The following is a 25,969-nucleotide window of genomic DNA, read 5'->3' as shown; positions in this document are numbered from 1 at the left end:
CGTACAGGGCAAAAACAGCTCCCCTCACTGTGCCATGGACAGTTGCTGCACTCCCCTTCCTTTGGGGAAGTGCTCTCTCCCAGCAGGAATAAGCCCCTGTCCCCCATCCTCTGCCTTAGCTGCAGCTGGTTTTGTAGGTCCAAGCAGGGCAAAGGAGCATTCCTCAGAACCCAACCTGGCTGCTCAGTGCCAATGCCTTGCATTAGAGGGGAAAAGAGCTGCACCCATGGGATCTGCTCCCCCACTTTCCAGCCCCTCCCCCCCCCCCCCCCCCCCACCATGGTTCCCAAAGAAGGGTACAGCGGGACACAGCCTCAGGAATATAAATCTCATTAAAATCTAGGATACTTTAGAACTCTACACCAGGAGAGACACTGGCATAGGCAGCGCTGCCCAGAGACACTGGAACAGGCAGCGCTGCCCGGGGACGCGCGCGTTATTGCTGACAATTAGAGGTGAAGAGTAGCGGCGTGACTCGAGGGGCAGGGCACGGGCACCATGCGGGAACCTGCGCCCCTCGCCGCGGCACGACGGGGGGCTCGGGACGGGGAGCTGGAACATCCTGCTGGGGCTCACTGCCCACCGCCTCCCGCCACCGTGCCAAGCTGTGCCGTGTCCCTGTGTCAGCCTCGGGGCTGCAGCGTGGGGAGCACAGGGTGCTGGCTGGGAGGGGAGCAAGCGGGGTGGGAAGGGTCTCACCCCATTCACCCCAAATCAAGAGCTCCAAGCCCTTTGGCTGGAGCTGGAAGACAGATTTAAAACTGCTCGGCCTTTGCCAGTGCATCCTGCTCCACTAATACTGGTTGGGGACTGAGCATCCCCAGATGGCTCGGAGCGAGTGGGCTGGTGCAGCCCTTCGTGTCTCCACTGGTACCTCTTGCTAAGCAGCAGCTGGGGGAGGCCTTCCATCCTGCTCCCCCTTAGCACCATGGAGGGTCCTCCCCTGCCAGTGCTAGGGCTGCCGGGAAAAGCTGGACCTCAGCCCTGCCCTGTCACCCCCCGGCCAGGCTTAAGTACTCCCCAGCCTCCTGCCCCACTGCGGGGCAGGCAGCAGCGTCGGGCTGTGCCCACGCTGCTTGTGGCTGTGCCCAGCTTTGCAGGCGATTCCTGGCCACCCAAAAGGGCACCCAGAGCCCCCAGTGGGGCCACAGGGTGGAGGGGTGCACGGAGGGGAGCACACCAGCTCACCGCCTGCACAGCCCCGGGGTACCGTGCATATGTTCATGCCCACGTACGTCACGTGTGTGCCCATACTGTGTGTGCGAGGGACACACACGTGTGCACACGTGTGCTCTAAGTGCTTGTGTCTTGTGCCGTGAGATCCCATTGCCCGTGCAAACAGCATGCTTGCCCCCCACCTCCCTGTGCCGACTCAGTGCCTGGCACCACCCCTGGGCATGGCCACCTGTGAGACCCATTTGGCTCTGAGCCACAGCGGATGCCCACCCAGGCTGGGGGTCCCTGCAGTGCCAACCCCTGCCATGATGACCTTGTGCACATACAGGTTGGGATGGCTGCAGGCAGTCTCGGCATGCCCAGCCCTGGTCCCACCCCCTGTCCTCCCCACGGGAAGGTCAGGAGGGTGCCCCATGGCAGGGCCCGCTGCCTGGCTTGGGAAGGGGGGGTGGGAGCCAGGGAGCATCCCGCCCCCCTCATCCTGTGCATTCCCCCAGGACAGGGCCCCTGCAAAGTGCCTCTGGCTCCCGGCCCTCCCGAGGCTGTGCCCCCTCCTCTTTTGTCCCAGCGTCGAGCACAAAGGTTACCGTAAACACGAGGGTTAACGAACGCCACGGGGCGGGGGGCGGGAGGGGTTAAACCGGCAAGGAGGTGGGGGGGTCTCGGGGGTGGGTGCTGAGAGCCCCCCGTGGTCCGGTGCGGCCCGGAGCCAGGCTCCGCCAGCGGAAGGTGTGAAAGGGGTTAGAGGGGGTGCAGGGATTGCGGGGGGTCACAGTCTGGAGTCCTGGCTGTGGGCTGAGCCATTACTGCCCTGCACGGGGGATGCAGCCGCCGCCTCACTTTGGCCCTTCTCTGGCTGCAGGGGCTGCACCTCCAGGTGGGACTCGGTGGAGGGGCTGAACGCCGGGGCATAGCGCCCGCTGCGGTGCTCTGCCAGCGCCGGGCCCCAGTCCTTGCTTGCCTTGGTAGCATTTTTCAAGCGCTAGAGAGAAAGGGAGAGGATGGGGGCAAGGTTAGCACCTGTCATGCTCCCTTGCCCCCAGCCTGCACCAATGTGCCAGCAGTTTCCAGGGGTGCCCAGAGACGTGGTGCCCCATGGCTGCTGCCTGCACACTGCCACTGCTGACAGCGGCAGTGGGGTGAGGGACAGCCTTGCAGGCAGCCCCAGGTGGGACACAGACAAGGGAGTCTAGCCCCTGGCCACCCACCTCAAGCAGTGTGTCCCCCTCAGAACGGCACACTTTGTAGATGGCGTAGATGGGGATGCAGATGACAGAAGAGAGCGCCATGAGGAAGCCGATGCTGATGGCCCAGTTAGGGTAGACATACTCGTTGTAGGAGATGGGCCGGTACTGGATCACTGTGAAGATCAGGATGAACTGGGAAGGGATAGGCAGGATCAGCCAGTGGGGAGAAGCCAGCCTGCTCTGTGCCCCCACAACCGCCCTATTCTTCCCCATCCCTGCTTTCCCGCAGCCCAGCACCCTCCTCCCCAGGGAGTGTCATGTCCCGGTGAGCTCCTTGCCCCCTCCTCCCATGGCCCCATGCCCCATGGTCGTGATGCTCACAAATATGATGGCAGGTGAGATGAAGCGCCAGCAGATCTGGAAGAAGAGTGGGGGAGGAAAGCCCAGCATCATCTCAATGTCCTTGAAGTAGTTGCGGTGCCCTGGGGAGGCAAGTGGCCGTGAGCCCAGGTGGGACCCTGAGCACCCTCACACCCCACCCACCACCAGCTCCAGATCCCTAGTGGTGGGACCCCACCAGGGCCCCTCAGGTCACACCTCCCCAGACTGGCCAACAGCCTCACCAGTTAGCACACAGCTAACTGCTGACTGGCTAAAAGTCAGCGCATCCCCTTCCCCGCTGGCTGACTGGGTCAGCCCCGCTGGCTGATCAGCCATGGGCAGTTGCACCTACCGTAGATGTACATGATGGCCACGCACATGATGCAGGAGATGATAACCAGGGAGAAGCTGGCAGCATAGTTGTCCATCAGCAGGAGCCAGTAGATGCCCGCCTGTAAGACACACCCATTGGCACAGCTGCCCCAGCAGTACCACCGCTGTTGGTAGGGCAATGGCACAGCCATGCTGTGCTTGGGCCAGCAACACACAGCCCAAATAGCACCACCACAGCTGTCATGGCAATGTCTGATGCCAGGGTCAGCATGGCGACACTTAAGTCTGGATACCAGCACTGGTGCTGGCATAGCAAGACCAGGCGCTGGCTGTCACCACCACCAGGGTGGCAACAATGTGGACGTGGCTGATGAAGGTGGCCATGGCAATGGCACCCCATCACCACAGTCCCATGGTCACCTACCTGCGTGGTGAGTGGGACGCCCAGCAGGAATCCCGCCACAGCTACTCCCAGCGTTACGAAGGTCTTCCTGCGGATGATCCACTCGTTGCCCACCTCATCCACGATGGCCGTAACCAGCGTCTCCAGCAGACAGAACTGTGCATGGGGCGGAGGGGGCAGCGTGTCACCACCTTGGTCCCACCATCCCATCCCATCCGAACATGCTGGCCCCACCATGACCTACCTGTGTGCCCAGCCCCAGGAGGATGAGCATGAAGAAGAAGAGGATGGACCACAGTGGCGAGATGGGGAGCAAGGTGAGGGCCTCAGGGTAGGCGACGAAGGCCAGGCCAGGGCCATGGTCGGCCACCTTGGAGACATCCACACCCAGGTGGTTGGCCATGAAGCCCAGGATGGAGAAGATGACGAAGCCAGCGTAGACGCTGGTGGCGCAGTTGGTGATGCTGATGATGATGCTGTCCCTGTGGGAAGAGGAGTCAGGGCCAGCAGCAGATGTGAGGGGCAGTGGCAGGGCTGGGGGTGCTGTGGTTGGGTGCTCACCGGTAGCAGTTGTTGTGGAACTTGTTGTAGGAGGCCATGGTGATGAGCCCACCCCAGGCACAGCCCAGCGAGTAGAAGATTTGTGAGGCCGCGTCACCCCACACCTGTAGCAGTGGGATGGTCAGTGCTGTGCCTCCAGCCCCGCTCTGCCCAGATCACTCACCACCCCTCGTCCCTGCTCACCTTGGCATTGAGGATCTTGTCCCACTGGGGCGTCAGGTAGTACATGATGCCAGTGACAGCCCCCTCCAGCGTGATGCCGCGCACGAAGAGGATGGTGAGCACCACGTAGGGGAAGGTGGCCGTGAAGTACACCACCTGCAGGGCAACACCTCAGTGGGGCGGGGACAGGCACTGGGTGTGGCCTGGGCAGGGGTGTGGCTATGGACTGGGGGAGGGGTTGTGGTCCAGAGCGCAGAGTGATGGACCAGGAAGAGAGGATGTGGTCCAGGGAAGGGGCTATGGTCAGGGAGGTGGGCCATGGCTACATGGGAGGAGCTGTGCCCAGATGGGGTGGGGCCATGTCCACAATGGGAGGTTCATTCCCAACAGGGGAAGGGCTATGCCCAGAGAGGGCACAGCCATCTACACAGGAGGCATGTCCACACCCAGGGGGCAGGGCTCAGAGAGGGAACCTGCAGGTACCTTTCCGGAGGACTTGACGCCCTTGATGAGGCAGAGGAAGACCACGACCCAGGAGACGCCGAGGCAGCCCAGGAGGGGCAGCCGCACCTCGCCCAGGTTCCCTATGTCATCTGACAGCTGCAGCACATACCTCCTATATGTGGAAGGGACAGCAGCGTCAGTGGGGCCCCACCATCACCAGCTCCCCCATCCCCCGTCCCACTCCCTGGTACCTCCAGTACTCCTCACTGGGGCTGGTGCGCTTCTGGGTGGTGTTGAGGAGATGGGTGAGGTTGAGGGCAGCGTGGCTGGAGATGTTCCCGTCCAGCACCCCCGCGCAGTCGGGCGTGTTCCAGGGGTTGCTGCAGTACGTCCAGGGCAGCACGCGCGTCATGGACACAAAGAAGTAGTAGAAGGCAATACAGATCACCACGTTGTAGTAGATCCCGATGTACGTGGACACCACCATCATCCCGTAGCCCACGCCTGGGAACAGCACCGGGGAGGGGTGAGCGGCATGGTGCAGCGGCACGGCACGGGCATGGCACGCAGCAGGGGGGTTGTGGCATGGGAGGGGTGGGCAACATGCGGTGCTGTCAGCAGCCTTGCAGCCACGCTGTGGCCTGGCGCCTGGCCGTGTCACAGGGGTAAGGAGCAATGTGGATGGGATTCTCTACCTCCAAACAAGCCCAGTGCTGGTGAGGGTCCCCTGGCAATGCACACAGGCTGCAGGCAAACCCTTGGGGTCTGCAGCCCTACAGAACCACTGGTCGGGGGTCACTCCTGGTGACAGGGACTTTAGGGCTGCAGCTATCTGGCGGCATGTGAGAGAGGCCACACAATCACAGGGAAGTGCACCCCAGGCTGAGCACACCACAATGCAGAGCACACAGGAGAGTGTGCGTGGGCTGCTTGCACTCAGACATGACATGCGGGCACATCACCCGGCAGGCAGCCTGCAGGCATGCGCCAGGGGAGCCGGCAGCATGGGAGCACACCAGTATGCCAGGAGATGCACCTGGAGCAGGGTCTAGACAGCGCAGGGCAAGCACGTGGGCACAGCACAACCACTGCCTATGGTCCAGCGGGAGGACTGCAGAAGCATGCCCACAGCTGGACAAGCCACAGGCACCCCCAGCTTGTTCAGGGGACCTGAGTGGCCTCTGCAAGAGCGACACGCTGGGGACACGTGTGGCATATGCAGGGATGTGTGTGTAATGCCTGCAGTGGATGCCAGCGCAGGGTCGGGGTATGCGCAGGAGACGCGTTGTGTGTGCAGGGGCACGTGTAATGCGTGCAGGGGACGCCAGGCGGGCTGTGTGTGCAGGGCAGCGTGGCCGGGGCGTGTGTGCAGGGGATCCGTGCACCGCAGACAGGGATCCGTGTGCAAGGCACGCGTGTGTGGGGCCGTGTGAGCTGCAGGTGCCTGCACGGGGCCAGGTGCTGTGCCGGAGGTGTGTGTGCACCCCACGGTGTGTGGGGGTCATACCAGGTGCCAGGCGCTGTGGCAGCAGGCATCCCATGCTGGCATGTGCCAATAGGGACGGGCGGCTCCTTACCTTTGAACATGGGGCTGACCCTCCAGACGCCGAGGCAGCCCTGGCTGGCAAACTGCCCGAAGGAGAGCTCCATGAAGAAGAGGGGGATGCCGCAGAACACCAGCATGATGAAGTAGGGGAACATGAAGGCACCTGGAAGGCAGGAACCAGAGGATGAGTGAGCAGTGACCCCATGTGCTCCCCATGCACCGCACCACCCCAACAAGCATCATGTGGGGCTGGGGCCACATCCCCACACCTGCCCAGAGGGACCCCACTCCCCTGTCCCCCTGACACCCACCTCCCCCATTGCGGTAGCAGAGGTACGGGAAGCGCCAGACATTGCCTAGGCCCACGGCGTAGCCCACGCTGGTCAGCACAAACTCGATCTGGTTACCCCAGTTGCCACGCTTTACGCTCTTGTCCTGCTTGCCCCGCTCCCCGGGCACGGCGCCATTCTGTGGAGAGATGCCATGGGGTGTGTCAATTGGGGACCCCCCCGCCAGCTCCATCGGAGGGGTGACAGCCACCGAGCGGGGCTGGGTGGTCCCCAGCATCCTTCCCCATCCCACCCACACACCAGCCCCCCGCTGCCCGCCACGCACAGGCAGTGCCAAGGAGGGGGAGGGCAGCGGTGCTGGCCCCCCCGCCTGCCCCCCCCCGCGATGAATGGCTCTGCCCGGAGCCCGGCTGCAGCGAAGGAAGAGTCTGCAACTCATACAAAGCAGGTTCGGGCGCCTGAGCACAAAGGGCCCTCTGTTCTCATGCCCCCCCTCCCTGTGCCCAGCAAGAGAGGTCCTGCTGGGTGGCCACTGCCCACAGCTGGGGCAGGAATTGCGGGACCCCCGGCGTGAATCAGAAGCCCCCCTCAATGGGGAGTGAGGTGCAGTGACTAGAGCAGGCAGGGGGCCAGGTGCCTTCCCAGAAAAGGCGCCCTGCAGGGTCCTGCCACCAGCTCAGCACCCAGCACCCAGCAAGGTGCAGCACCCATGCTCGGGGCAGCTCACAGGGCGTCCCATGCAGGTGGGTCCCCTGGGTGGACAGCCCCAGTGCCCAGCTGTCCCTCACTGCAGGGGACGGGGGAGGGCAGAAGGGGGCAAGAAAGGGCTCTTTGTGCAGCCTGCCGCACAATGTGAGCTCACACCAAGAAGGACAACAACAACCGGGATGAGCACCCGTCACCCCTGGCAGGGATGGCACCCATCACCCCTTGGCTGTGCCCCAGCACAGCCCTGGACTCGTAATAATGTCCTGCCTGCACGCTGTGGAGCTCTGGCAGGTTGGGCTGAGGGCAGATGGCATTTTGGGGTACAGGGGTGCCCCAAGCCCTCCCTTCCCCACCTGAAGCCAGGTGATGGGTGCATAGGGTGAGGGTGCTGGTTGCCAGTCCACGGCCCCACAGAACCCACCACCCTAAAGGAGCAGCACAAGGTGCTGGCAGCCCTAAGAGCACGCTGGAGCTCCACAGCGCCAGTCTCGTCGCCACAGACACCCCCGCGCCCATGCCCACTCGCGCTGCTCCCCCTCTCGCCTCCCCACTCCGTGTGCCCCCCGCGATGGCTGCCAGTGAGTGGGGCCACAAATGGGAGCCGTCACTTTGTATCTGCTCACGCCGGCGGGGTGCAGGCAGCAGGCGCGGTGCACCTAACCGTATCATTTGATTAGGGCCGGCGCAGCCGGGACGTGATGCCCAGCGACTCCGGCACCGCGCTGCCAAACAAAGCCATCTGCTGCGAGCGGGGCCCGCACGCGTTGCGGGCGGCGGGGGGGCTGCAGGGGCGCGGGGCCGGCGGAGAGGGTCGATGGGGGCTCGGTGGGCATTTTTGGGCAGGGCTACAGGGGCGATACGCTGTCGTGCCCGGCCCTGGAACGGGAGTGCCCACGCCTGACTCCGTGAAGCAAAGGGTCCGTCAGAAACGAGCTCACAGCAGCAGCTCCAGGTGCTGGGGGAGCCCCCTCTCAGGGGAAGTCCTTGTTGTGGGGTGCTGTGCAGGAGCAGGGCTAAGGGGTCCCCAAGGAGGGGGGGACAGGACACTGGCACTGTCCCTATGCCAGGGCACACTGCCTACTCGAGCAGACTGATCTGATTGGGAAGCCTCTGATTAAGCTGCTCACACTAACGAGGCTCCTAATGAGCAGCACAGCCAGCAGGAGGGGGGGCAATGCTCCAGCTTGCCTGACAAAGGGTCTGGTGGGGGGATCACATACACTGCACAGTCCTGGCTCAGCCTGGAGCCCTGGTGCCCAAAGGGGACCTCGTCCCTGCCCCAAGCCACTGCTCTGCTCAGGTGACCCTGGCACGGCTTCAACCCCATGCCCGATGGGGCATCCCAACTCGGAGCTGTCTGGCATCAGTGCAATGAAACAGCCAGGCCTCTGCTGCTCCCCCCTCCCTTCCTGCAGCACTGGGCTTTGGTGCACTTGTCCCCAATAAGGGGGCAGCCACATGTGTGTCCATGCATGCACAAGCAAGCACACGTGCGCAAACACTTGCATGCTCACCCATCAGCTTGCTACCAACCCCCCCTCCCCAAATCTAGGAAGGTCACCCTGTCCTTTACACTCATTAACCACCCTACCAACCCCACATGGTAAAAGAAGGAGGGGGACAGAGAGAATCCAGACATCTGGGAAGATGAAACTCCCCCCTCTCCCAGCTGTGGGAAAGGGACAGAGCTGGGAAGCAAAGTGAGAGCTGCCACCCAGCAACTATGCAGTCCCTGGGGGGGCCAGGTCCTGCTCCCAGGCCCCAAATTTTCCATGCATGTAATCCCATGCAGCTCTAAAAGATGCATAGCTTGGGTGGTAACATCATCGGGGAGGAAAGGTGCCCTAGGCACCCCAAATGTCCCCAAAAGGGAACATCCAAAACGTCCCAAAAGGGGAGTGCCCAGGGCATCCTTCCTCCCCCTTACCCAGAGAACCCACTGTACACCATAGACAAAACTTCCCCAGCCCAGCAAGGCAGGCATCATCCATCACCCTGCCTGGCACCAAAGCCTTTCTCATGCTAAGGAGCATTGCCTCACACAATGACAGCTTGGCTGGGGTGCCCGGATGCCCCCCACTTCCCTAAGGGGCCCTGATTTATGGCTGGGAAGCTTGTGGTGGTGGCAGGGTCTATGCTGGAAGGGGATGTCCTCATTGGAGGCATCTCCAGCATGATCCCCCTCCTCTTTTTTCCCCCCTGTTCAAACAGGGTATTTCAGCCCAGCAGAGGCACTCTGTGGGGCATGAGCCTTATCCAGCCCCCCTGAACCAGTGAGGGACAGCCAATTCTTCCACCCAACCTCCTACTGGGGTGTCAGGTCTGCTCCTGCAATGCCAGCACAGGGTACCAGCCATGTCCTGATGTCATCAGCCTGATGTCATTGGTCACTGCCATGGCGATGGCAACAAAGTCATGACTGGGTTAGGCAGGGGCTGCTGGAAGATAGAAATAGATGCTAATTACATCATTTGCCACAATAGTGGCTCTTCCAGGGCAACAAAGTGGGGTGCAGCATGCCTGGGGCAGACAAACCCCAGCCTGAGGTGGGGGTCCCCAGGGTTGGAAGGATGGAGTCACTTAAAGAGGGGGTGTCCTGGGTGCCCTCACTGGCTGTCCACTGATCCTGGGTGCTGGGGGCCCTATAATCAGTCCCTGTACTCCTTGTCCCTGGCACATGGGGTAATGAATCCACAAGTGTCAGCCCTGCATCAGAAGTTGCTGTGCCCTGCCAGCCTTCCCATCCTGGTTCTGCCAGCCCCACCGGCACATCCTACCTCTCCCCTGCTCTCTCTCTTTGGTGCCCAGTCCCATGTTTGCCCCTGCCCCAGTGTAGCAGAGGCATGATGTGAGGGAAAAGGCATCTGGCACGGCCTGGGCAGTGGCAGCATCATCCATGGGTGCACAGGCAAGGGGACGCTCCGAGGGTTGGGGTGATGCAGTGACAAGGGGGATGTCCAAATCCCAGGACCTCCCAGCAGTGTTATACAGCCCTCACCACCTCTCGGTGCAGGAGGCTGCCCAGCCTCAGTGACAGCCCTGAGTGTGCTCTGCCAGCCACCCACAGCAGCACCAGGGCTGCCCCGGGATGCCATGGGGAACCAGGATAAGCTTTGACATTGCTCACTGATGCCCATGAAAGATAAGAGGATGGGGAGGGGAGAAGGAGGATCTTTGCTATACTCTGCCCCTGCAGCACTGAGCTGCAACCCAGGTTGCACCTCTTGCAAAATCAGTAGGTTCCAGAGTCAACAAACACACAACTGTCAGACAATCTCCTCTTGCTCCCAGCACACGTGAGGCCACGGAGGGGTTTAGTGCCATGCTGTGCCCCCCCTCCCCTGGAGCACCCTACGTCCCTGGCTGTAGGGTTTGGGGGTACCTCTCCAGCATGCCATGGCACAAATCTGCAGCTGTGGCTCAGCACTGCACAGCCATCACCCTGAAGCCAGAATAAAGGGTCTCGGAGAGCCACGGTGGTGGTGGGACAGCACTGGCACAGCCACCATTCAGCCTGGTGTCCCCCCCCTCTGCCCCCCAGACCCTGTTCTCACCTGCCCACTGACCTGCTGAGAGGGTCCAAGGGGGCCCCGCTGCTCGCAGCTGCCATCCGGGGGCCCAGGCAGGATGGCTTGGTGAGTCCCCAGCTTCATTGGCACCTCGGGCTCCGGCGCAGCAGCCGCCCACCCTCCCGCCTTCCCCCGCCCACTGCCTCCAGTGCTTGGCACTGCTCCCCCCTTCCCTCCCGGCCAGGCTCGGCCCCTTGTCGCCTGCCCCGACACAGCACCGGTGCCCCACCACGCCACCTGCCCCGGCACCATCCCGCCTGGCCCACACCGCAGGCACCCCCGTGCCTACGTAACCCCCACAAGCTGCACCCCCACGAGCCAGGTGCCCTCCCTGGCCGGCGCAGGCAGGGCAAGACAGCGCAGGCTGCACAGCAGGCTCAGCCCTGTCCCACTTAATGAGGCCTCATTAGCAGGGTCCAGCTGCTCGCAGCCCCACACGCTCCAGCAGGCAGCACTGCCCTCCCAGTGGGCACTGTAGCCCGTCTGTCCGGGGCCAGGAGCTGCTCTTGGAGCATGGTAGAGGGCCACGTTCCCTCTGAGCCCCCCATTCCCACGTCCCATCACCCCCTGCCCCACACATGCATTCCTGCCCCTATGCCCATCATCCACGCAGCTGCCCAACCCTGCCTGCCCAACCACAAAACTGTGCTCTCAAGGGCTTCAGGGACAGGGCATGGCCCCGCCTGGGGATAGGGGCACAGGGACAAGCCTGTCTGCTGGCACATCCCCAACCTGGTGCCATGCTACTTCACTCAACGTCATACTGCTGGCGACATCATGGGGTCTCCATGGCAACCCTCACAAGGTCAATGCCCCGAAGGGGACCATCTGGCTGGCAGGAGGTCTGTGCCACGACCCCTCCGCTGCCCAGGCACCCCACAGCCTCCCTGCTCACCCCCACGCCAGCATGGGGTGGGACCCTGGTGGGGTGCTGCATCCCATAGGAGGGCAGGCGCAGGGTGCCCCCAGCCAGGCTCGGGGTTCCCCAGCTGCTCCCAGCCCTGTGTCCCGGCTGGGGAGTGTGGCCAAGGCGCCAGCGAGGCATGATGGCGCACGGAGGGCGGGGGGACGGGCCGGCACTTTCGGGAGACCATCTGGGGTCCGGGCAGTGGCGGCCGTGGGCGCACACGTGAACAGCACACGTGTGTGGGGCGGGCACTCAACCCCCCCCCATGCCAGCACCCAGTGCTTGTCCCTGTCCCCTCCTGCGCCAGCCACCCAGTAGCTTGGGACGTGCCCCACCCATGGGACGGCAGCACCCAATTGTGGTCCCTAGGATACGTGCAAGCCCAAAGCCATCCCACACTGTGCCAGCCCCAGTGATCCCAGTTCAGTCATGCCCTACATGCAACCTCTGTGCCCAGACACGCCACAAGGTGTGTGGGCACCTTGTGAGCATCCCTCTGTGCCCTGGTTCAGCTGCATCACTTTGCCTGGGCCACCTGCGTGCTACCACCAGATGTCCTGCCCCGGGCACGCTGCCCCTCTTGCCCCCCATGGCAGCCTGAGCACAGCACAGCAGAACCCACAGCCCCATCCTGGGGATGCCATGCCCTGTGTCAGCCCATGGGAGCAAAGTGCCGCTCCCTTGGCAGCCCAGCCAACAGACAGAGGGTACAGCCAGCTGCATGGAGACACACCACTGGAAACGAAGGGGCTGCACTGGGACCCTCACCTTCCCTGGCATTCTGGTCCCCAACCTGGCTGGCTGGTGCTGCTGAGGCTGAACTAGACACGGGGGTGATGGGTGCATGGGTATGACAGGTCTCCCAGCCCCTGTCACTGTCCCCCGACAGGGCTGTAGGGTGACAGGGGCAGGAATGATACCCAGGGACCTGCCCTGGGGCCAACATCCCCTAGCTGAGTGCTTCCCGACAGGGCTGCCTTTCTCTGGCCCCATTCTACCAGGGCAGACATGATTCTCCCAGGGCGTTCAGGCAGAAAAATCCCCCGCCAGCCCCCCCCATCACTGCCCCTTGGTATTCCGGGAAGGGCTCCTGCAGCCAAAAGCCACTTCCGCAGCTCCTGCTGCTGGCCCGTGGCACTGCGCCGCTGGGGGTGTCTGGGACAGGCAGAGCCCCCCCAGCCCTTAACTCCCAGCAGGTCAGTGGGAGCAGCACTCCGGTGTCCAGCCAGGGTGGTCTTGGGTGACCACAGGAGCCTACCTGAGCTGGGGACCCTGCGGCCAAAGGCTGCCCAGCCGTGCCAGCAAGGCAGCCCTGGGAGTCAGGAGCCACTGGCAAAGCTGGAGCCTGAACAAAGCACCCTGAGAACAACAAAACAAAGCGTCCTTAAAGGCCGGAGAGGGAGAGGCTGTCAGACCCTCCCGGCTCCCCTGTGGCCCCACAGGGACTCCCTCTGCCCAGACACACAGGGACTGATCCAGCTCCAGGAGGTGCCCTGCACCCCGTTGGGCATCTGCTGTCAAGATATCTGTGGGGCTTGGGAACAGTAGGGTTCCCCCCCTCCTGCTTGCTGTTTAGCATCTGTTTAGCTTGCTGTTTAAATGTCTGTGAGCATTTAGAGCTTCACAGGGGTGCCCACAAAACATAGAGCCTGCAAAAGCAGGACACAGCACCGTCACTCCCCACACCCCAGCCCTCAGGTGGGGAAACTGAGGCACAGCTGTGCATCACCCAGCTGCTGCCTCCATCACCCCTGTCCCCCTCCAGGTGTGACACAGCAGGCACCCCAGGTCCCACTGCACCCGTCTGGCCCCAGAAACTGCACACACAATGCTGGGCAGTGGTTGCATGGCAGGAGCCTGACAGGGCTGGGGGTGGTGGTGGTGTAGGAGCTGCACCTGCAGGCAGGGATGAGAGGACAGGCAGGGACCAAGCTTTACCAGGTTACTGGCAGGGCCCTGGAGACAGGCCAAGGAGATTAGCTCCCTTCTCCAGGGACCCAGGCAGCTCAGTAGCCAGTGCCTGGCCTGCTGCAGCTCCTCCTGAGGTTCTCAGGATGCAGGGATGCTCTAGGGGGAGAGATGCTTTCACAGGGACCTGCCCTTCTCCCTGTAGCCTCCATAGCAGCACACTCCATCCCTGTGCAGGGGTATCCTTGCACTGTATAAACAGAGGAGCCCTGTGAAGAGGGCTGAGAGCCAGGGCAGCTAACATAGCATGTGTCAGACCCTGTTGCATCTGACACCTTGGCCCTGGGGTGGGCTGGTCAGGTACTTCCGAGAAGCAGGTTAAAGATTTACTGGGAGTGGGTGGGCACTCTCATCTCTGGCTCTCTGCTGCCCATGTCAGGCTCAGCCCTCATCCTGGTGCGATGTTGAGTGCTCTGGCCAGGGCAACAAAACATCAGCAGCATGGAGTCACAGCAAGCACCATGTGCAGAAGTGCATCCCTATGAGAAACCCCTGATCGTGCCCAGATACATCCGCAGCACCTCCCTGTTCCCAGCATGGGGCTTCTCCTGGAGAAATCTGCCTTCCTATCCCACCAGATGCCCTGATCCCTTCTCCACTGTGGCAGGATGGGTGCTGGGCTCCCCACTGCAGGCACAGCCAGTGGGGCCACGCTGGGACACACAAGCGGAGAAGCCGCATGCACGCGAGTGCACTGAAAGCGCTTGCTGGAGCATGCTGCTCCCCTGGCTCTTGGCTTCCCAGGCAAATCCTGGCTCCCAGCCCTGCGGCTGGAGTGTGCAGCTATTTCAGGAAGCCCCCCGGGAAGGGGAGGGCCTGGTGACCGTGTCACTCCCAGCGTTTAGCTCCCATCCTTTGGGAAAAAGGGTAAAAGCCAAGCCCAGCTTGGGCTCACCTGCCCAACACAGCACAACAGCCTGTCATGGGAACCTGAGCTTGGGGCTCCCAAACCCCTCACTGCACAGCAGAGCTGCCACAAGCACGGGGCCATCGCAGCCCTCTGACAAAGACATGCAGTGGGCACATCCCGCATCTGCCTGGAACACCAAAGCCATCCCTGGTGCAGGTGAGTGCCTGGCAGCCCACAGCATCCTGCAACACATCGCTGGTTAGGATGGAGGATCAGGCACTACACCAGCACCTGGAGAAACCTGCCTGCACATCATCCTACCAGCCCAGTCCGGGAGAGCCCGTCGGATGGAGGCAAAGGGGAAGCAGCCACATCCACGCCCCTCTGGGGGTACCTGGCACGGAGGAGCCCCTGCACCCTTTCCCAACAGCAGGTTGTGGAGCCGCCCGCCTGGAGAGCTGGGGCAGACGATAAGGCTGGGCAGAGCGCCTGAGATGGGCGATAGCATCTCCAGGCACAGCAAGACACCGCACCCAAGGAGCCCCACAGGCAGCAGAGAGAGAACCAGCCCGGCAGTCATCATGCTGGGGGAGCACCGAGGTGGCACAGCCCCGACTGGGGGCCCCAGGACGGCACCAAGCCCTACAGGAGCCCCGGTGTCTCGCCCCCTGCGCTGGGTTCTCTGGGTTCCCGAGGCAGTGGCATACACCAGCCCGCTCCCTCCGCCCCAGCACTTACCAGCAGCCCCTCGCTGCACTTATCGGCCATTCCTGGAGGCTGGAGCACGGTGCCGGCTGCCCAGTGCAGGATCCCTCTCCTGCCCGCTCTCCGTCACGCTGGCTGCGCCACCAGCACTGGTGCGCTTCAATCCACCGTCAGAGCAAGCTGGGCAGAGGGGAGAAGACACCAAGAGAGACGTGACTGGTGGGGTGGGCACGTCCCCCCCAGGCCTCCCCCTCCCTCCAGGAACCAGGGGACTGTGCCAGACGAGTTGCTCCCATGTACCTGCCCACTGGGTGGTGGGGCTGGAGGAGGACACCGGGCCCAGGGCCAGGTGGGCTGGCGGCGGGGTCTCTTCCTGCTGGCTCCCACCCCCTTCAGCGTCTCTGAACCCCCTGGCACCCAACACGAGCAGCGGCTCCCAGGTGTTTCCCAAGAAGCAGTTAAAGATTTACCCGGTGTGGACAGACGACCTTGCGGGCAGCTGGCTGCCGGCCCCCCAGCAGGTGGGTGTCGGGGGCCGCGGGCAGGAGCGGGGGCCCCTGGAGCTCTCCCCCAGCGAGAGCTGAAGCCGAAGTGGCTGCGGCACACGACAGCGCCAGGACTGGGCGCTGAGCGGGGCCAGCGCAGGGCTCAGCTGCCGCGCAGGACACAGATGGGAAACGATTGCCTTCTGCCCCGGTGCATCTCATGCACGTGCAGCGCAGGGGGGCCGAGCCGCTGGGCTCTGCCGGGTGCCAGGTGCTGCTGAACAGGGCACGGGCAGCTGCCTCCCCGGCCCTTACCCCTGCCCCAGCCTGGGGCTGCTGGAGGCCCCAGGGGAACACTGAGGCCTGACCTCGCCAGGAGGGACAGACAGTCTTGCAAAACACCAATCTGATTGTCTGTGCAACAGCACCGGTGTTTGCAGAACCCACATCAGTGCTTGGTGCCCTTGGTGGCTGAAGGACCCCTGACCCCACCGAGGGTCCCTGATCACACCAGCAGCAGTCAAACACACCAGGGCCTATCCCCAGGTTGCCATGAGTCTGGAGTGATCAGCAGAAGCGAACGAGGCCCTTAAGCCATGGGGAGGGAGCATGGGCAGTGGAGATAAGGGGCAGGAAGCTAGGGGATGTGGGGCGAGCCCCCAGCCCCTCCAGCGCAGACAGGCTGCTGCCAGCAGATACCGTATCCCACTGCCAATGCCTTCTCCAGAAGTGGCTGCATTTCCAGGGTAGCCGAGATGTCATCACTGACACATGCCTGACTCCTTGCATGGCACAGGGATCTCTCAAAGGTGGGAGGCGCAGGGTCAGTGGCCAGACTTCACCTATCATCACACACCTATCGCCAGCCAGCCAGAAGCTGCCTGCCCTGCGGCCCTGAATTCAGACCAAGGACTCATCCCCGTGTCCTGGGAGGGAAGAGTGCCCAAGGGACTGGACGGCTGCCACTCCTCTCGGGGTCTGCCGGGCGCTGATAAGGCTCTATGACTGCATAGATGCCACTGGCATTGGCTCCCAGCCTAGAGTGGAGCGAGTGTGAAACCAGCAGCCGAGGTAGCACTGGGATGGATGCAAGGATGCCCGAGGATGCAGCATCCCCTGGGACAGCCCGGCAGGGATAGGGATTCAATCCACTGGTGGCTCTCCTGGAGCTGAGTGATGCCATGACAGACAGGAGGACAGGGCAGCTCGTGTACTTAGAGACGGCACGAGTGACACCTGGGCACACACAGAGGCTCCCATAGGGCTGTCACACCTCGGCAGGAGAGGCAGCCCACGGCACCCAGGGGAAGGCCAGGGATGCCGGGCCGGAGAATGGAGTGCCCCGTCCCTTCCCGCCCGGTGGGTGGACAGCCCGAAGCACCGGTGCAGCCGCTGCCACCTGCGAGGCCATTTCCTCTGCCAGCATCCGCCGGGCCCGCCGCAACCGGAGTTCCCCGGTGCCCAGGGGAGGCTGGTAGCGGGCCGGCCTGCCGCCGCCATGCTCCCCCTCCCGCCCCGCGGGGGCGGCTCCGGCGGCGGCTCCGCGGGCAGCGCCCGCCGCGACGCGTCCGCCGCCCGGCTCCCCCCCGCCGTCGCCGCCCGGTGCAGAACGGCGGCGGGGGGGGGCCCGGTTACATCAGCCGCCACGTGGTGGCTGCTCCGCCGCCCCGCCCCGGCACATGCCCGTGGAAAATTACCGCCAGCCCCCCCGCCCCGCCACCGGGCCGGGCCGCCCCGGTGCCCGCCGCCCTCCCGGGGTGCGGCGGCGGCGGTCCCGCTCTGCGCGCGGCGCCCCCGCGCTCCCCCGGCACCGCGCCGCCACCGAGCACCGAGAGCAACAGATGCGGGACCGCCCCGCATCCCGCTATGCCGCTGTCCCGCTACCGACACGGACTGACGGGTGGCCGCTCCTGGTTCCTCTCCCCATGTCCCCGACCCCGCCACTCCGGAGGCCCCCGCCGCCCCCGTCTCCTTCCCGCCCTTCTCCGGCAGCCCACCCACCCCTCTCCCGTCCCATCCCCAGCGCTGCTGCGGCCGCCGGACGGGCCGTGCGCCCGGTGCCGGCGGAGGTGCGCGCCCCTTACCGTGCCCATTCCGCCGCCCGGCCCCTCCCGCCGCGCCGGGTGGGCCCGCGGGGGCGCCGCTCCGCCGCTCCCAGCCCGGTGTCGGCGCCGGTGCCGGTGCCGTACCAGGCCCGTAGCCGCCGCCGCCGGTGCTGCCGCCGAGTTAATGAAAGTTTGGAGGTCGGTGGGGGCTGGCACCGCCTCTCGCCCTCGCCGCCGTGCTCCGCCCCCCGCTTCGCCGCGCTTCCCCCCCCCACCCGCTTCGCCGCGCTCCCCAGCGCCCCGCCTCGGCACCCGCACCCGTGCCCGCAGCGCGGCTCACGCACCGCGGGCACCGCGGAGGGCGAGGGCGCACGCGGTGCCGCGGGCAAGCGGGGTACGGGTGGTGCACACGCACACGCGTGGGCACACGGGTACACACGGGGCACACGGGCGCGCACGCCGGCACACACGGGCGTGCTGCACACACGGGCGCGGCGCGGGCACACGGGCACACCGTGCGCTTGGCACACTTGGGCATGCACATGGAACACTTGGCACGCGTGGGCACCGGGAGTGCACATGCAGCCCACAGGGGACCACATGCAGGCTTGCCCGCGACCATGGCACATGTGAACATACATGGGACACATGGGCACACACAGGTTCCTACGGGGCACACACTCATCCCCACACACAGGGGTTTTCACACGCAGAGGAACACCCACACGCAGGGCACAGCGCCATGGCGACCCCGGGCAGTGGGATGGCCACAGGCTCCAGCCAGGATGTGTGAGGTTAGTGTGAGTGTTGTACATGTGTGGGGGTCTGTTGCACATACGTGGGTCACACACTGTATGCCTCTGCCCGTGCATGCTGTTTGCTGGCACATGTACACGTGTGTGTGCATGCAGATCTGTACACTTACACCCATGTATCTAGGTGTGTGCCTACATGTGGTTGTACGTGTTTGCATCTGCATGTGTGTGTAAACATCCGTGTCTGTGCATGTGTGTCTGCGCACGTATGGGCACGCATGCACGTGTGAACATGAGTGTACACGGGTGTGGATGCATGTACTGATTTGCATGTACACATAAACACAAATGTGCATGAATGTGTGCCCATACCCATGTGCATGTGCACACATGTGTGTGCAGCCAGAGCACGCCCCCACATCTCGGGCCAGATGTTTCCAGTAATGCATGAAGGGTGCGCCAGGGGCCGCCCCTTGCTTGGCCCCTCGCCGAGGCCTCCCCTCCCTCCCCTCTCCTTCCCAATGGGCTTCCCACGTGCTGGGACGGGTGCCTGCACTCCGGCACCCTGCCCTGCTCCCTGGATCTCTCCCAGTTCCTGGGGTGCACTGTACCCTGGGGCTTCAGGGCATCTGTTGGGGAGCATGGCAGGGGTGCAGCTCAGCACCCCAAGTTCACCAACAGCACAGCCCTTCCCACATCTCACACATTGAGAGTCTTCTGGTCCTTTCCACCTTCACAGCCCTGCACCCCATCTCAGGGCTGACCCCCTGGTGTTCCTGGTGTTCCAAGCAACTTGGGGAGCACCCTTTATGAGTCTCCATGGATCCCTGCTGTCCTTGTGGGTTGCTGCCTGGTTAAGGAAATCCTCTGCAGGGATGGGGTGGAGGTGGGGCAGCGATGGGATGGGTGCCCCAGGGGTGTCTGTCCAAGCCACACTGCAACAGACTCACCAAGGTTCTGGGCTGCAGAATGGGAGACAGCTCCAGCACAGTCATATGCCAGAACTACTTTCATTTTGCGTGTGGTAAAGCCAAAGTCAGGGCTCCCACAGCAGGAAGGGGAAGGCAGCAGTGCAGGCGGGTGCTCATGTCCTCCCACGCCCTCCCAGCACCCGCAAATGCTCTGCACCAGGAGCCAGGTTTCTCACTAGCACCCTCGCTCCTGGCTGCCTGTGGCCTCACACCCCACCCTGCAGCCCAAATCCAGCACCCAGCACCTGAATCCAGCACCCCACACCCAGCGTCCTGTGTCAGAGCCAGAACTCGACTGCAACTCACACCCCTGCCCCAGGGTCTGGGCTTTGGAGAGGAGCTGCCAGCTGTGGAGTTACAGACTAGATCCTTAAGGGATGGATTTCAATGGCTGAAACTCATGCTTTCAAACATCCGTCTCAGGATCTCTCTGCCTTTCTGTGCCCTCGATGTGGGGAAAGAGAAGGAGGGGTCCTGCAGCCCCCAGAAGTGTCAGCGAGGGGCTGCTCCTTCCCCCCCTGCAGCCTCCAAGACACTGCAGTGCCCTTTTAGCACCCTGCACCTGGGTGCAAACACCTCCTTCCCAGGAGGCTGGACACTTCATGTACCCTTGGCTTTGGCCATGGTCCTGCTGTGCTGGTCAGGGCTTTCCTGGAGTCTCATGGTGCCCAGAGATGCAGCAGGAGCAGAGACCAAAAGTGATCTGTGAGGTGAGAGGCTGCAGTGCCAAAGGGATTTAGGAGGGGTGCTCCAGCCTGTGCTTGTGCCCTCTTCATCCATCTCTCCCCATCTGGTAGCAATCATTCCCCCATTCCCACCCTTGGGGAACTCGTCTCTTTCATTCCTCACCATCCCTCCTCAGGCTGGCAGATGTCACAGTGTCCCCAAGTCCTTGCACAGTGGTGGGGGTGATGCCACAGCACCCCTTCCCCAGTGCCATTCAAATCTGTGGGGCTGGAAGCTTCTGTTTCTGCGGGCAGGTGCAGTGACCTCATGGAGTCAGCGCCAGGTCTGTGGGGGACATGGGTTGACATGCTGGTGGCACCGCTGCCTAGGCAGCATGGCCTGTCCTCTTGTATCTCCGTGGGTGCTGTTGCCTGGGAAACTGTGGGCAAATGCGGGCAGGGATCCAGGGGGGGTGAAGGGTGGGGAGGAAATGCCAGCTCCAAGCACCTGCGAGAGGGATGGGCCGGTCAAAACACCACAACAATCCCTGAAGATTTCCCGTGCACCAGGCTGGCAGCACGGGCTTGTGGTTATCCCCAAGTGGTTGGAGCCCTGACGTGACCCAGAGCTTGTCCTTGAGTTTGGGGGTGCATCAAAAGCAGTGGGATTTGATGCTGTCCCCCCTGTGTGCCTGACATGGAGGCTGGCTGTCCACCTCCACAGGGGGACCCTGGAGTTTTGTCCCAAGCACTTCCTGAGCACTGTGTGCCCCCAGCACCACCAGAGCTGGATCTGGCCTTGAGGTCTCCCCACAGTGGGATGCTGTGTGCAGATCTGGGGGCTTCCTACCCTCCCCATCCAGGATCACACCCCCAGTGCTTGCATGAGTTCTGGGCTGGGAGACAGGGGGAGATCAAAATTCAGCTTTGTTATGATGGTACATCACCAAAATCTGCAGGTCAGCATTGGGCTGCCTGAGGAGCTGCTGAGATTGGGGAACCACGCACTCTGGGGTGACCCTCCTGCTGGTCCCCAAGCTTCCCACCTGAGCATTGGAGCCTGGAGAGGGAGTGAGCTGGTGGGGAACAATCTCTGTTGTCATGATTGGAAGAATGGGAGTAGAAGTCCCTGCGCAGACTGGATATGCCCGCTCTGGGGATTTCACAACTGGCCCTACATTACTAGGAAAGACCCTACAAAAGGAGTAGGGGAAGTGCCACAGAAGAGCCACCAGCTCATGTTTTGTCCTTCCAGCTTTCACATCTTTCTTTTCTCTCTGGCATGTCATTCCCATCCTGCCTGACACATGGGGAAAGGCACTGTTCTGTGACAGCATGTCATTCTCCCACCCAAAAGGTCACATGATGGTATTTAAGCCCTCGGAAAGCCCCCCAAATTGTCCCTGATTTGCCACCAATTTGAAGCCACCTCGTAAGAGCTGCCTTGCTCCCCAGCGTAGACCTGATGTGTTTGCAACGCTGTGGGGGCAGTGCCATGCTCCTGCTCTGGCACTCTCCTGCATCCTGGGACTACTCTCCCTCCTGTGCCAAGAGCTGCCCCTCCTCCAGCCCTGGGCTTAGCTCCCCACCCCCTGTCTCTGCCATGCCCTGCCCCAGGCTTTACTGCCTTTACCAGCAGCTCACACCCTTTCCAGCTCCAGGATTCTGCTGAGTGCCCTCAGCCTGGGTGAGTGCCAGGACAGGCAAGTGACCTCGGAGATGGGAGGAAATGCCACAGGCATCATTGCTCCTGGCCACGGGGAGCTGTGTCCCCAGCAGACACAGCTCCTGGGAACTTTCCACTCTCGTGCCTGCTAGTGAGCTAGGAAAATTCCCTCACTAGTGACCGAGGAAAATTCCCTCACGGAGGATCCAGTCAGGCTGGGGGAAGCTCTGGCTTGGATGGGCAGCAAGATGGGTGTGGACGCCCTGCGGGACAGCGGCCACAGGGTTGAAGCTGGTCCCCACACTGCCCCATTGTGCCCTCCTTGCAGCCTTCTTTGGTGGCACACACAGCACCCAGCTCACAGCACAGGGCTTGTGTCTCACACCACGGATAGGTGTGGCTGGTAGTGAAATTCCTGGGTACAGACAAGGGTTTCACTGCTGGGAGCTTGTACTTTGGCTTCAGGTCCTGAGGCTGTTCTTCCTCCCTCTGTTCTGGTCGCACCTGGCTGGGAGGCACAGAGCCATCTCGGTGGGTTCAGCATCACCCATACCAGCTCTGCACTGGGCTGCCTGGTCCCTGGGATGGGGCTCTCTCCTAGGTGTGGGGGGCAACAGGGTGCTGAGGAACCTCATAGGAAGCATGTGCACCTCCCCTAATGCTTCTGAGGGCAGTAACCAAGTCCCTGCCCCAGTGCACTGTGCTGCAGAGAGCATGACAGCTGGGGTGCCTTGGGCTGCCCAAAATAGCTGTCCCCACTCCCCCGCTGCCTGGCCGCTGGGAGCTATCCCATGACAGCACCCCACAGACCTGGAGCAGCTGGAAGAGGTTGCCATCCTACTGCAATGCTCAGCCCACTGCCCATGTGCTGCAGAGAAACTGGGGCTGGGGCAAGCATTGCCCCAGGGACTGTCTCCCTGCCCTACCCCGATGCCCCCATTGGTGCTCTGCCTGGGGGCCACAGCCCTGGGGCTCCTCAAACCCACCTTTGCCCCCAGACAGGGATAGCTGGTGCCCAGAGGTTGGGTAGGGCTTGCAGAAATGCTCCAGGCTCCTCTTGCAACTTGGCAGCCAGCCATATGCTACTGGGTGCCCCCCATCCCCTTCCCCGTCCCGTTTCCCTTTTGCCACAAGCCAGTCATGCACAGGGACTGGGCTTACAACTCTCTGCCACCAAATTCCTCTCCCTGGCCCAGCCAGCTGGCTCTTGGGCCCTGGCAAAACAGAGTGGTATTGCTGCCCTGCTGGGGCTGGTGCTCCATCCCTGAGGAGTGGTGGGCAGGCAGGGACCCCAGCATAGATCACACCTGGATGCTGAGGCCGGGCTGGGCAGTTTCCATGGGGTACAGGGCAGTGGCAGTCCCACAGAGAAGGCATACGGGTGAGGGACAAGGGACAACACCTGCACCAGCGTGGCAAAGCAGCAGCTGGCACTTGCCCACCTATGACATTTGCTGATGCAAATCCCTGGAGACTGGCCCCAAGGCCACCTCCTTTGCGTCCTCAAGGGCAATGAGGAGGACAAGGTGCTGCCCACCCAGCTCACCCCTCAGTGCTCCGCCCTGCGTGACACAGGGGTTTCAGTTCCCCTCAGGGCATGACCATGAGGTTTCTCCTCACCCATCCTCTTTCCTTCAGGGGAATTCAGCCAAGCATCCCAAGGAGGTGGGACACACAGTGACATCACCAGGGCTGGGGGCTAGGAAACAGCCCATCCCCCTGTGGCTCTGACATGCTGCTACAGCCAGGGTGCTGCTGTGGCCCTGGCCAGGAGACCGTGGTATGCCGAGGAGTTAGTGACCCATGTATCAGCAAGTCTGAGCAGGCCCAGGCCTATGCTGTGGGCATCCCTTGGCTCCGGGGTGAGCTCCTTCAGGTTAGAAATCAAGCCGTAACAGAGAAGTCTGCGGGGAGCTCATGCCTGGTACTGTCATGTGCGTATCTGTGCCTTTATCTGACAGGAGCAAGAAGTTCTTATACTACTATAGCAGTAAAATAATGAATAGAGCTGTTTACTTATAAGAAAATTCTGTAATAGCTCAAAGGACTCAACTGGGATAACCTTTCCCACTGATAGGGTCTGCATGGTGTGCTATGTGTGGATTGGAAGTCTGTTTAATGCAAGGAAGCTCAGGGTTCCTGCCTGTCAAGGGGTTGAAGATTATCTGTAGTAGTCACTCTGTAGTGTGAGCTCTATTAAATAGCATTTTAAATGTCTCTTAAAGAGTATGAGTGCCTTTCTCTCTGGGACCATGACAATCCAGCACCTCGTGGTGCAAAAGAAACACCAGCTGTGTTTGGAGTGAGGGTCCCAGAGTGTCAGGGGGCTGCTGGACGGCTCCATGGTTGAAGCCCACAGATCCCAGGACAGGTAATTTTAAATTAAATTCCTGGTGCTGGCAGAGATGAGCGGGTGCTAAGGCTGCTGCCAGCTGTCATGACAGACCTGAATGCTGGGGAACCCCTAAGCAGCTGGGTGGGATGTCCCCAGCACATATCCAGAGGGATGGAGACAGCCACGCTGCATGGACAGGGCTCAGGTGTGACCCAACCTTGCTCAGTGAGGGTCATCCCTCCGCCCGCCTGTCCCGCAGCTCATCCCTATCTGTGCAGGGAATCCCGGGGGACCTGGAGATGCTGAGGGCCCGCACTCACGGGAAGAGGGGCCGGGGCCCGGAGAGAAGCTGCCGGCAGGAGGAGAAGGAGGAGGAGGAGGAGGAGCGCGGCCGGGAAGGAGCCGCACTCCCTCTGCGGACAGATGCCTCTCACTGCAGCCTCCGGCAAAGCAGCGGATCCCGATCCTGCCCTGCTCCTACGGCCCCCTCAGGGATACTGTACCCTATGGGCGGTGGGCACAGCCCGGCGTGAGTCCCCTTCGTCCTCGCTGCTGGCAGGTACAAGGGCTGTCTCTTCCTGGGTGTCCAACGCCTGGTGTTTGCCGGTGCTGCCTTGTAGCCGAACACCCATCGCCCCCAGAATGGCTCACGTAAAGCTGGAGATGGGAGGAGCAGATAAAATCCAGATATCCCTGCCCTGTGCTGCTGAGAGTGTCTCCAAGCCTAAAAACAAGCTCGGGAATGTCTAAGGACAGGGACAGGCAGCCTCCGGGCATGGCCAGGCTCTGCCGTGCAGAGCTGCCTGTCCTCGGGACACTCACCCCAGCAAGCTCTACCGTGCAGCTTTGCAGCTTTTAATGTGACTTGGCAGCAGTAAGGGAAGCAGGGGACAGAGGGGACAGGCTGAGAGGGATGGCCCAGACCTGGGGAGCAGCTGGGTATATCGTCCCCATGAAGAGGGGTGGCATGCTGGGATGACAGGCATGGGAGGCCTGTTCAGGCTGGCCAGCCCTGAGCTCCCACTGCTCAGAGGTAGAGTCGTTTAGGACTTTCTTTGGTCCAGGAGGCAGGGATTTCAGGATAAGCTAGAGGTAGAAGGCTTGGTGTCAGAGCAGGATGAAGCGCAGCACATTTACGGGAGGACACGGGGCTGTCTTAGCTGTCAAAGGCAATCACGGGCTGGTGGGCATCACATCTGTCCTGGAGAAACAGAGGAGTCTGAGATGGGATCTAATTAATAAAGACTAAGCGGGTAGGGATCCTAATGCACGTTGCCTTTGCCTCGTGGAAACTTGACCTCGCCTGTCCAAAACTATTGGGTCCCTCTCCGAGACAAGGAATTCACTTGTTAAAGGCACTGGGCAGACCAGCAAGGAGGCTGGTAAGATGAGCACGGTGGCACGTCCACACAGCACAGGGCTGCAAGCCCTGAGGGATGCTCAGGTGAACGTCCATGGCATCTCACACAGGGTCCGCATAGGACATGGGGCAGCCAGGTCTGTGGGTGTCTGAAGGCTGCTCTGCACTTCACTACAGGGCAGGGGAAATGCCAAACCTCTGCTCTGCAGACGATGTCGTAGTGACACGGACAGAGCGACACATGGAGCAGCCGGAAACTGTGGGAACAAAATGCCTCATTTCACCGAAAGCTGGGCGAAGGGGAAGAAAGGGGCAGTGGGCCTGGCTGGCAGGGGACGGTGCTGCCTCGAGGCCGAGGGACCGCAAAACCCGGAGCTCCAAGAGCCGGGAGCGGCAGAGCGGAGCGGCGGGTGCCCCGCTGCCGGCAGAGGGAGGCAGACACCGCGGTGGCGGCGGGAGATGCTCCGCACGGCCCCGCCGGCCCCGCACCAGCGCCC

General features: G+C 62.4%; 1 protein-coding gene across 4 annotated transcripts; it reads right to left on the bottom strand.

Annotated features, from left to right (window-relative positions):
- Positions 1-314: 314 nt before the first annotated feature.
- Positions 315-17,926, bottom strand: SLC6A9 (solute carrier family 6 member 9). Of its 4 annotated transcripts, none has more exons than XM_027683088.1 (14): positions 17,760-17,926; positions 15,224-15,370; positions 6,505-6,661; positions 6,225-6,356; positions 4,899-5,151; positions 4,687-4,819; positions 4,225-4,359; positions 4,042-4,145; positions 3,725-3,962; positions 3,502-3,636; positions 3,097-3,196; positions 2,745-2,845; positions 2,385-2,555; positions 315-2,158 (listed from the first exon to the last, which is right to left on the bottom strand). In XM_027683088.1, the coding sequence occupies exons 2-14, from the start codon at positions 15,251-15,253 to the stop codon at positions 1,946-1,948; spliced, it is 1,902 nt and encodes a 633-aa protein (XP_027538889.1). In that variant the 5' UTR covers positions 15,254-15,370; positions 17,760-17,926; the 3' UTR covers positions 315-1,945. The 4 variants fall into 4 exon arrangements, with proteins under 4 accessions (XP_027538889.1, XP_027538888.1, XP_027538887.1 ...); XM_027683087.1 differs by lacking the exon at positions 17,760-17,926 and adding an exon at positions 15,491-15,621; XM_027683086.1 differs by lacking the exons at positions 15,224-15,370; positions 17,760-17,926 and adding an exon at positions 10,758-10,878.
- Positions 17,927-25,969: the final 8,043 nt, after the last annotated feature.

This window comes from Neopelma chrysocephalum, unplaced genomic scaffold (genome assembly GCF_003984885.1).
Source record: "Neopelma chrysocephalum unplaced genomic scaffold, ASM398488v2 Primary Assembly neopelma1_64, whole genome shotgun sequence".
In the NCBI taxonomy this organism is placed as follows: domain Eukaryota; kingdom Metazoa; phylum Chordata; class Aves; order Passeriformes; family Pipridae; genus Neopelma; species Neopelma chrysocephalum.
The sequence above is the reverse complement of the archived record's forward strand: the minus strand, read 5'-3'. Positions and strand labels throughout refer to the sequence as shown.